Raw genomic sequence first — 12,234 nt, 5'->3', positions numbered from 1 at the left:
TGTCCTCTTTAGATTGCTCTGCATACACATGTACTGTAGGACTTTTTAACCTTCTGATATTTATATTTGTTTGTTTCCTCTACATTAGAATATAAGCTCTGTGAGGACAGATACTCTGTTTTATTCACTGGTGAATTCTCAGGATCTAGAGGATAGCCTAGCAAGTCTTTCTGAAATATACATGAAGCATGCATAAATATTTATGGATGATATCGATGCACAAAGGAGTTGGAACTAGACTTTTCACCATTCTTGCAGGATGGTTAAATCTTGCCTTGTTTCAAGCAGAAATTCCAAAGGCTTTCAAAGACTGAACAAGCAGACATACTGACAATGAACTTTTGCATATTTTAAAATATGCTGCTTCTATTTTTCAGCCCTTTACTTAGTTTCAAATTCTACTGCTATAACCCTTCACTGGTTTCTTTAGTAAGGGAAAAATCTCAAAGAAGCTTATCTCCCTGTAGTGATGAGCTATAAAGGGCTTTAGGGTATGGTGGGATCTCTGAGGGTCTGCCAGAATGTGCTAGGCAGGGTGTTCTCTTGGGCCCTGGTGCAGTTTTCAGTATAAGCCATTAGCAGCAAACATGAGCCAGAGAGTGTAGGCGAACGTGGGGTGGCTCTCAGCCAGCCTGAAGCTATGAAAGCCTCTAATCCAGCTCCTCTTTTAACTTTTTCCAGGCCATAAGGGTATGTTCTGACTCAGGGATTCTTCCTATTGCTGCTTTATCTGATGTCGTAACTGGTCCCTCCTGCAAGACCTGGAAGAGAGTTACCCTGACTTGGAGCAGACCTTCCTCTACTTCAGTTTCCCCTCACCCCTGTCCCAGGTTCTGGAAGCAGAGGGGATGTAAGGTCTGAGTAGAGTTTTGCTTGAGCTGGTGGGTGACCTTAGGGCCATGGTGGCTGAGTCTGCCGCTATGCCTACCAAGCTTTGTGTGCTACTCACTGACTCTGTTGCCATGGCCCTCATTGCCTACAGCCTTTCATCTTATGTATGTTTTGTGGTCACTGTTGTCATGCCACATGAGCTAATTTAAATGGAATTATTGGTCCTACATTTTTTGGTCACTTGAACCCTCTGCAGAACTAATATGTGTTTTAGAATGACCATGGAAAATATGACATCAACACCGAGAAGGAACATTTTAAGGTTGGTGATACTGATTCCACAGCCTGCCACACTCTTACCCACAATGAGGCCTTGGCCTGGCTATCTCCCTTTCCAGCCTGCAGAAAAGCAGGCTCTGTACCCAGATGTGAAGAGCTGTGCTTCAAGAACCAGATGCGCAGCTGCTAATGTATCAGGAGACCTGGGCTGGCTGACAACTAAGAGGAAATGTGCTCTCATCAAAACATGCTTTTAAAAACTGTACTTAATGTGTAGAAATGTTACAACAGAATTTTTTTCCCCTCAAGAAAAAATGCCATTGAGGTTTGATTTCAGGCAAGCTTGAAGTTTTCTGTTTCCATGTAAGTGTGGAGCAAGAGGGCACAATTTCATGAAATACCGTGTAAGATGCTTTCTGGTGTTTAAGATAATCACCAGGCCTTGCGTTGGTGGGATTTTTTTCAGTCTGATTTTCAAAGCATCAATCCTAATAAGGTGTTTTGGCAAGGAAATCATTTCTGGAAGATGATGTACTAACAAAAATTTAGAAGAAAATTTGCTTTTGTAAAGAGGAGGAAATTATTTAATGCTTTAAAAGTCCTGTGTTTTTTGGCTATTAGCATACATAAATGTGTGTTTAATAAGGCAAGGCTGTATTAATTGAACTTTTCCTTTCCAATAACTCAATGTATCCTGCTCAGTGAATGGGAACTACATGCAGTAAATTCACAGGAAGATTGAGTTGTAAACTTTACAAAGGATTGCTTAGTCACTGATGGAGTCTTAAAGCAATTACTCACTATAGATTTTTGATGGTGAAATATAAACCAATTTTGGTAAGAGTAATAAAAATAAGTAATTACTAATGCTTTGGATGCAGCTCTAATGACATGACTTTCTTTCCACCCTCTCCCCATCTTATTTTTCCAGTAGGTTGTGACAGTTGGAAGTGTCGTGTACAACATGCTGCGATTAAGTCTTTCACCCACCTTTTCAATGGGATTACATCTGTTAGTTGTCCTGGCTCTCTTATTTTCCCATGTGGACCACGTAATTGCGGAGACAGATATGGAAGGAGAAGGAAATGAAACTGGTGAATGTACTGGCTCATATTACTGTAAGAAAGGGGTGATTTTGCCCATCTGGGAGCCCCAAGACCCTTCTTTTGGGGACAAAATTGCTAGAGCTACTGTGTATTTTGTGGCCATGGTCTACATGTTTCTTGGAGTCTCTATCATAGCTGATCGGTTCATGTCCTCTATAGAAGTCATCACATCTCAAGAAAAAGAAATAACCATAAAGAAACCCAATGGAGAGACCACCAAGACAACTGTGAGGATCTGGAACGAGACCGTTTCCAACCTGACCTTGATGGCCCTGGGTTCTTCTGCTCCTGAGATTCTCCTTTCAGTAATTGAAGTGTGCGGCCATAACTTCACTGCAGGAGACCTCGGTCCTAGCACCATCGTGGGAAGTGCTGCGTTCAATATGTTCATCATTATTGCACTCTGTGTTTACGTGGTCCCTGACGGAGAGACAAGGAAGATTAAGCATTTGCGTGTGTTCTTCGTGACGGCAGCCTGGAGCATCTTTGCCTACACCTGGCTTTACATTATTTTGTCTGTCATCTCTCCTGGCGTTGTGGAGGTCTGGGAAGGTTTGCTTACTTTCTTCTTCTTTCCCATCTGTGTTGTGTTTGCTTGGGTAGCAGATAGGAGACTTCTCTTTTATAAGTATGTCTACAAGAGGTATCGAGCTGGCAAGCAAAGGGGCATGATTATTGAACACGAAGGAGACAGGCCATCTTCCAAGACTGAAATTGAAATGGATGGGAAAGTGGTCAATTCTCATGTTGACAGTTTCTTAGATGGTGCTCTGGTTCTGGAGGTGGATGAGAGGGACCAAGATGATGAAGAAGCTAGGCGAGAAATGGCTAGGATTCTGAAGGAACTTAAGCAGAAACATCCAGAGAAAGAAATAGAGCAATTAATAGAATTAGCTAACTACCAAGTCCTAAGTCAGCAGCAAAAAAGTAGAGCCTTTTACCGCATTCAAGCTACCCGCCTGATGACAGGAGCTGGCAACATTTTAAAACGGCATGCAGCTGACCAAGCAAGGAAGGCTGTCAGCATGCATGAGGTCAACACTGAAGTGGCTGAAAACGACCCTGTTAGTAAGATCTTCTTTGAACAAGGGACATATCAGTGCCTGGAGAACTGTGGTACTGTGGCCCTTACTATTATCCGCAGAGGTGGTGATTTGACCAACACTGTGTTTGTGGACTTCAGAACGGAGGATGGCACAGCAAATGCTGGGTCTGATTATGAATTTACTGAAGGAACTGTGGTGTTTAAGCCTGGTGAGATGCAGAAGGAAATTAGAGTGGGTATCATTGATGATGATATCTTTGAGGAGGATGAAAATTTCCTTGTGCATCTCAGCAATGTCAAAGTATCTTCCGAAGCTTCAGAAGATGGCATACTGGAAGCCAATCATGTTTCTACACTTGCTTGCCTCGGTTCTCCCTCCACTGCCACTGTAACTATTTTTGATGATGACCACGCAGGCATTTTTACTTTTGAGGAACCTGTGACTCACGTGAGTGAGAGCATTGGCATCATGGAGGTGAAAGTATTGAGAACATCTGGAGCTCGAGGAAATGTTATTGTTCCATATAAAACCATTGAAGGAACTGCCAGAGGTGGAGGCGAGGATTTTGAAGACACCTGTGGAGAGCTCGAATTCCAGAATGATGAAATTGTGTAAGTTCTTATATTATGTGTGTGTATGTGTGTGTGTTTCAGTGTGTTTATGAATGTGGGTCTGTGCATCATTTTTTAAACTAAATAGCATACAAGGAATGGAATAGCTTTTATACAAGACCATTTTCAAAATATCAGTCCTTGCTTGGGTGCTGGTTATCAATATGCTTTACACACAGAGATCTTAATTCTATTTACATCAATATTTTATTTTTACTTTTATACATATATGCATTTTAAGTATGTTGTGACCATGATAAAATGAGCGATGGGACACCATTTGTCAGCTTACTTAAGACAGGCTGAAAAACTTGCATTCTATTTTGAATCACATGTTATATATTTGGAAAAGGAATATTTAAAATATCACAATAGGTCTCTAACTTCATTTCTGAGTCCAAATTGGGAAAACCCAAAAAGGAAACACCTCTGAAAAGAATTTCCTGGCTACCAGAGCTTACTGAAAATATTTTTGTGGCTTTTATGTGACATTGTGTTTTGTGACAATATAAGTTAATGTTTCTGCTTAAATGCCATTGGTAAATCGTGACTTCATGACCAACCCTCCTTCTTCAGTGTTATGCCAACATGGGAAAGGCCATCCAGCCCTTTTGTAGTTCCAGTCTGGTTTTACTTTATGTGCTTATTAAACAAACACTCTGCCCCACTGATACAGTGATGGGGAGAGAAATAAGATTCTGCCCATGTATCTAGTTGCCGAGGTGTGGGTCAGAGAAAAAAAGAAACAATTTGTTCTTCCTCTTGGCACTTTATGGTGGCACTGTGCTCATGTAGTAATATGAAGTACCCCAGTTGTGCAATGATTCTTCCACTGAGAGTTGATATTTAGAGGGCTGTTCCCTCTTTGCCTAGGAAGGGATGTTGCACTCAGCTCACCAAAAGCAAAGCAGAAAATTTGATTCTATGAACAATTTCTGGAAGGAAGGAAGGAGGGAGGGAAGGGAGGGAAGGAACCTGTAATATCTGCAGTATAACAAAGGATATTTAAATGAATGATTATATTGGTTGAAGCATTGGGCATTTAGAAATTTCAGGAAAGCAAAATAAATATATAAATATAGTTCTAAAATTGTTAATTCTTATGTTAATGGCATGTGATATGTCAAATGATGAATACATGCTCTTTAAATAGGAAATTTCTCCTACTGAACATGAGGGAAAACAAACAAGGGAGGGGATGGGCAAAGAGAACAGATTTTCCTGAATGAGCCTTTCAGTGTCTTTACGACCTTTGTTGTTACCGTATAGTGATAAATAGTGTCAAGTACAATATCGCAATGAAATCAAAGCAGAGATTATAATATCTATCTTCTGATATGTGTAGGGGGCATAGTGTTTTGATTAATATCTATTTTATGTTTATTATGTTAATGTTCCACTTATTGAGATGTGTTTTGTTGGGACACTTATTTTACTGAAAGATAGTTATCTAGTAGCAAATTAATATCCTTCATATCTAAGAAAGAATGTTTCCAATGGTCTTGGATTGGAAAGTTCCTGTGTGCCCAGGTTAACACACTTGAACTTTATTCTTTTGCTAGGAATTCTTTCCCTATTGATTGTATTTTCCCTAATGATTATGTTTTCTAATCATTTCAATTATTGAACCATTCTGTAGTAGAGAGCACTTGTAAATTCATGTAAAAGTGTATTGCATGGTGTTAAAGGTATATTTCATGTTGTTAAATGAACTCATAAGGGTAGCCCTTAAAACATCTTCAGTCTGTGTTTTGTTTGTTTGACTAAGGATATTTTCTCTTGAAAATATTATCTTTCTTTTTCTTAAGAATAAGGACTCTATACTGGTTTATTTGAAAAGCAGTCTTTCCCTATCTATTCTGCTGTTCAGGACTTTTACCAAACCATAAATAAACAATGTTCTTTTGGGTGGTACAATGCAGAAGAATAAGGAAAAGAATTTTTAAAAAGGATTGACATTGATTTGATAGAATAACTTACTCTGCCAAGCTCCATTTAAAACATTCATTCTATGCAATTAAATTGATTTTATTCTTGCTAAGGAAGGAGTATTGCCAAATTCCATCTTTAGAAATGTAGATTTCTTGTGAAAATTGGTAAACATTTGTGGAGTTGGTGAAAACTGGTTAATAATCCATGCCATCTCTGTATATATGTTCTTAGGAGTATTCTAAATCAATCACAAGCTTTTTGCTCTATAAAATTCTTACTATACTTCATTTGCTCAATAGATATGTGAAATTTTAGAATTGGCAAAGTATTTAATTTGTAAGTGGAATGAAATTACAGCCCTATGTTTTTCTTTTTAGAATTTTAATTTTGAAGAGATTTCATCTTGACTTCATGGAGTTTTATTACTGACAAGCTTTGTAGATGCTAAATAGGTCTATTGATTGCATAAATTTGTTTTTGTGACGGGGATTTAACCTTAAATTAAGCACCAGGATTCAAACACAAGGTTTCTAAAAAAAACATATTATCAAAGATAATGTTGATCCCATATATTTGCTATTGTGAATAGTTCTGCAGTGAACATTTGAGTGCATGTGTCTTTATAATAGAATGATTTATATTCCTTTGGATATATACCCATTAATGGGATTGCTGGGTCAAATGGAGTTGTGCTACCTTGTTAGCAGTTCAGAAAACATTAATTTTTAAGGATCGTTTTTCCTTTGGCAGTTGTCTGTTTTCCATAGGTCAGATCCAAGTGAAAGAGTTTGTCGTTGTGCGAGGGAATCGGATTATGTAGACTAAACCCAAGTTGTCTTAAAGAATGAATTTATATCTCATCAAATTGCATAGTTAATCTTGAAAGATGTCTGTCCTCCTTCAAAACCTTCAGTATTTAAATAAGGCTGCTGGCACCACTAAGCTTTATTAAATACTTTGAAAAAAAAAATTTATGTTGTGTACAAGCCTAAACAAGGTAGAAATAAGGTCCAATCTGATTAAGGATGGAGAATAAAAGACAGTATAGCTTTATTGATTGTTCAGTTCCAAAAACAAGATAGATTCCTAGTCTTTGATCTTATTTTTAGTGTAGAAGTAGTCATTTAAATTTATAATATAAAAATATATATACATATTTATTAATATTCTTACATAAATGAATTCAATTATTTCAACTTGACCATTTCTAAGATCAAAATGTATTTGAGAAAAAAAATACTGCTAAGTGATAAATGCTTGTAATTTCTAATAAAATATATTTTCAGCAAAACATTTTAAAATTATGAAGCAAAATCCCATTAAATAGATAACAACTAGCACATGCTTTTTTATAAACTCAATCAATGACACATTCTAAACCAATGCCAACTAATCTTGACTTACAACAGGGAATTCTGTCTACTGCTAACAGCTAATAAAAAATAAATGAAGAATGTGCTAATTTGATTTGTGGTTTTGTAGGTAATACCCACAAATTTGAAGTGCTGTTACTGATTGTTCTTTAATGATTCTAGTGTAATGGTAATAATTATTACAAAATATCATTTGGTATTCCAAGATCTAACATCAGCTTAACTGTTTTGGAAAATGTTAAGGCTAATGAACTAATGTAGCTACAAATCAAATTTAATTACTTAGTTATAGCCCAGCAATAATAATATTTTTGGAAGACAATTCAAAAGATGATGAGCATTTACTATTGTATATTTTAAATACAGAGTTGGAAAAACAGTATATAAGTTAGAATATTTACCTGATATACTCCTTAGCATATCAATTTACCAGAGGTTCTTAGTCATAGTATAATATACTAAACCATGGGTCTACCCAAAGTTAATTTTGTTTTAACAACTGCTACATTTTTAAGTAGAGTTGTGACTTTGTTAACTTTAGGAAATAAGATGTGTAAGACATCTCAAAAACTATAGCTGTCTGATGCTCAATATTTATATCACATTTTCCACTTTTTGGAAATAGGTCTAGAAAAGAAAATTTTAGCATTATATTGATTCTACAATATTATTATTACATTCCAGGGAAAATAAATATCTTGTTTTTGCTGTTTATGGGACCTGTGTCCTTTTCCTGTTCTATAGAGTTCCACAGGATAAAGACTTAACTATTTTAGATGGCAATTCGATTCTGAGAGTAGAACAAAATACAGTAAGACAGCCACATGCAAACAACATGAAACAAAGATGTTAAGAAAACTTGAATTAATAAAAATAGAAGAAAATTGTGTGGGGAAATCAGAAATTATGAAAAATATTAGAAAAAAACCACAAGACAAGAATGGCTGTCAGCACATACTACTTGAAATCCAACATATACAAGCTTTACTTAATAGCAGTAGAATTTTATCTGATACCTTTAGAGCATTAAAGTGATGGATGTATGATATTTTATATTGACATAGAATTTTCCTAGGTAATGGGCTAATGTAAGAAGTTTGTATGAAATAACTTTAGCATTTGAATGGATTTCTGCTTTAGTGGATTATCTTTTCAGACCAGAATATTTATCTCTTTTTAGAGCCAAATCACATATAGTATCATCTGCAAACCTAAATTATAACTGCAAGATGTTTTTATAAATTCATGCTTTCTGAATCCATAGCTGTTATAAAAATAAGATAGGATAAGAGCCAAAAACATTTATGAGTCTGAATTTAGTACTATTAGGAACCTAAACTGATTATGTGCAGAAAGGTTGTTTACCATGTCAACCAGATTGCCATAGTTGCTATTATAATTTTATTTTTCAAGTACTAATTAAAGCTTGGGGTTGTAATATCATTACATAAAGGAATTTTGTCTTAGCAATTGAGATTTCATAGTTCAGCCACATTGAAGTGTTTAAACTATGGGCTCTTTTGTTAGTCATCTTTCAAGGCTATTACTAGGAAGGCTGATTGCTTTACTGGGTTGGGGTAAAGGAGAATTTATGCATCAGTTAATCAGCACATACTTAATAAGCTGTGGACTTGTGGCCAGCATTGGGCTAACAATTATGAAGAAATAGGACAAATATACTCCTTATACTCTAAAATGGGAGATCATGAGATGGTGCATATTCTGATAAGTAGAAATACCATTATAAAGGCATTGTGTAACCTATAGGAAGCCTTAATTTTAGACAAAATATTTTCATTGCTTTTGGAGGACAAAAGCATAATTTAAAAGAAAAATGGGAGGTACATGGTAAGATGGAGTTACACCTTGGTAAATCTAAGAGTAAGGGCAGTTTCAATAGACAGGACCATTATCAAAATTAATGAAAGACTCAGTGAAAGTACATTTTGTGTAAAGGGATTCTAAATCATTATGAGGGTATGTAAATCAATCTGGGTACATCTTTTAAAGGATTATTGTTTGCAGAACTCTTTTTGTTGGTGGAATGTGTAGAAACAAAATTTAGAAGACTAATGGTATTAGACAATGTACTATTTTCCAAGTACTTTCTCAAATGCTTTTTATACATGTAATTATAATGACCCAATGAAGTAAGTGACATTGCAGATGAAAAAAACTGAAACTCAGAGATTAAGTTACTTCTTCAAAGTGCTAATAAATTATGGATCTAGGATTTGAACCCTTTTCTATTTGACTTAAAAGCTTATGTGCTTGTTCCTCCATACTACTTTGCCTCTTGAAGATCCTAAAGAGAATGTAATAGATTTGTAGTAAAATGTTGTACTTTATTTTGCTCTTTGTGAATGAGTCCTTGGGTCTCAAGGAATGGGTCTGCTTTACTTTAATCCTATAGCCATTGAGCAACTTTTGAGCAGTCTTTAGCCATTGACAATCATTCACTGTCACATCATTTCTCAGAGTTATTACTCTGCCACCGTCCTGTAAAATCTGAGTGGATTTTACAGTAAGCTGTGAAATAAGAAGAGGTTTTCTTTGCTTTACTTTACCTAGGATACCATTAACCCAGGGAAGGAGATTTAAGCATACTTAATTCTTTTGAGGAGAGCAACCTTGAGGGTGTTATGTGTTGTTATTTTGCTTCCCTGTCAAGATAACAAAGCTGAGATGTGGAAAATTGCCTATAGGCAACATTGTAATATGGAAACTGTAGAGGTTTCCCTGTAAACTATCTTCATCAGCTTCCCTTCGTGGCTGAAATCTGACCATTGGAGATTGATTCTTTGGGGTGGAACGTTGATTAGTCCCTTATTACAATGTGAATGCCATGAAACTGAGAAGTTTAGCCTTGCAACAGTAGAGTAAAATGGCTCTGGGCCAGGTGGTGGAAAAGGATGAGAAGACAGCTGAATGTACTGTGGGTAAGTGGCATCTTCATAACTGCCTTGGGTGAGCCCGCTGAGGGTCCCAGTGGAAGGTGCTGAGTGGGCCGGTAGGACCCAAGCTGCTGTCTTCCCACAGTGCCTTGCAGTTCCTGCCCTCGATTTCTGATGGGAAGTCCAGAAGGTCCTGGGAGGGAAAGCAGCAATGAACAATATGGGAAGAATTATAGGAAATCTCCTCCACTGCTTCCTCTTCTGGATTGACATGCTGCCTACATAATATCCATCTATTTGCCAAAGGTTGAGCCAAGCCAGTGCCCTTTTTTTCCACAGGCCTATACAGCTGTTTCACTATAGAGCCAGGCTAAATAAACAGTTGTGTTTCATTTCCTGCCTTTCTCCTGAGGAATTGGTGCTGTAGATGACAATTTCTTTCCTTCCTACAGTGTCTCCACAGGGTCAAATATGGGAATAGGCATTGTGTTCTTTGGTGACAGTTGAAGAGATGAGGGCAAGAGGGAACAAATCAGAACCTGGGTCCCTCACCTTTCAGGCTGGTGGTCATGATAACAGGGCAACCAGGGAGTTGCAGTATAGTCAGCAATTCACATATTAATAAAATAGCCTAAGGTATTTTCCAGATACAGTTTTTTGATCTTATTTTTGCTTTTCTATGCGTACATGTGAGATATCTGGGGTCCTAGGTATTCTGAAGCTTTGTGGTGACACTTGCAACCACACCATTTTTCCGTGATAGATTTCCTGAGATAAAGATGGGCTTAGGAGGATCCCTCAACTGGGAAATTTGAGCTCTGTCTCTGTCCCCTACTAGCTTTGTGTCTTTCAGCAAGCTACTTAGGTTCCGAATCAGCTTTCTCACCTGCAAAATGAGGATGATAGTGGCGATGGTGCTGTTGGTGATGGTGGTTATGGATATAGTGGTAATGATGGTGGTGATTTTGGATATGTTGGAGGTGGTAGTGACGGTGATGCTGATGGTGGTAGGTGAGGGTGTTGGAGATGGTGGAGGTAGTGATGATTATTGGTGGTGGCAGTGATGATGATGATGATGACACTAAGATTTATTAAAAAACAAGATGCATGCTATTCTTCTTAAAGTGTTCATACGACTTAATCTTTACAACCATATCAAGTAGCTACTGTTATACCCATTTTACAGATGAAGAAATTGAAGCTTAGAGATTTAACTTTCTCTGGGTTACATAGCTAATAAAGGGTGGATCTAGAATTCAGTAGGACTGCTTGACTGTAACGCCTGTAGTGTCTTATTAAGAGCTGTTTCTTCTTTGAATGGCTTCCATACACAAGGAAGAGGATGTTGCAGGTTGTGGTACAGTGACACTAACCTCAACACATGCTCACGCTGCTCAGAAGATGAGAAACTAGAGCAGTCATTTATCTTTTCTGGGATTCTGGAACATGTATTAACCACATGGCTCTCAGTGCCCTGCTCTCCATTAACCTAGAAGACCATGAATAGCTGAGTTTGAGAGGCAAGGGAATGCTAAATATTGTGGTCCCTCCGTGTAGCTGACCTACCTAGTTATTGTTGGTTTTGGTTTGTTTTCTCTCACACAATGTTTATTTCCCCTCATTCCTAGTTTTTAAAAAGAAACTTCTTTATTCCTAGTTTTCTGACATTGCCTGCATCGGCACTGTAGCATTTAACTTCCTTATATGGCTGAATAATGAATGTGGCTTTTCTTCATACTTAAAATAGTAGTTTCTTGGTCTTTTTAAAAAATATGTTACCAGACAATCTAAATTAAATTAGTGATAACAGAGAATTAGTATCAGGGGATGCCGTTACCTTGTGTCTGCACTAAAAAGAGGTTAAAACATTATATTCTGTGACCCTGAAGGTGTTAATAATTCTTAACAGTAAGAATTAGTTAGGAGACTTTCCTAGAATAAGTGACCTGCATGATAGTTCATCTTATTCAAACTTAGAATTCAAACCTCCGCAGCACATAGAATTTTTAGATATATTTTTAAAATTCCCAATTCCAAGTCCTTCTTATTTCTGAATTACATTCTCTCTGGAGGAAAAGAATAAGCAAAAAATTCTACCTACAATCACATGAATGTCCAATTACATCTTTAATGTACTTTACACAAAACCAACGTTCAGGTGT

At 37.0% G+C, this 12,234-nt stretch overlaps 1 protein-coding gene across 23 annotated transcripts in view; it reads left to right on the top strand.

Moving 5' to 3' along the window:
• SLC8A1 (solute carrier family 8 member A1) overlaps nucleotides 1-12,234 on the top strand; it is a 382,674-nt gene that overhangs the window by 76,407 nt on the left and 294,033 nt on the right. For 13 of the 23 annotated variants that reach the window (XM_032239511.1, XM_032239504.1, XM_032239502.1 and 10 more), the window contains exon 2: nucleotides 2,042-3,873. In XM_032239511.1, the coding sequence (XP_032095402.1) occupies nucleotides 2,075-3,873 (1,799 nt within the window). In that variant the 5' untranslated portion in view covers nucleotides 2,042-2,074. The remainder of the gene's footprint in view (nucleotides 1-2,041; nucleotides 3,874-12,234) is intronic. The other 10 variants (XM_032239501.1, XM_032239518.1, XM_032239516.1 and 7 more) reach the window with 1 other exon arrangement.

The sequence above is a fragment of the Sapajus apella genome, unplaced genomic scaffold (genome assembly GCF_009761245.1).
Source record: "Sapajus apella isolate SASKATOON/1434 unplaced genomic scaffold, GSC_monkey_1.0 scaffold44, whole genome shotgun sequence".
In the NCBI taxonomy this organism is placed as follows: Eukaryota; Metazoa; Chordata; class Mammalia; order Primates; family Cebidae; genus Sapajus; species Sapajus apella.
This window is presented reverse-complemented; position numbering and strand designations above follow the sequence as displayed.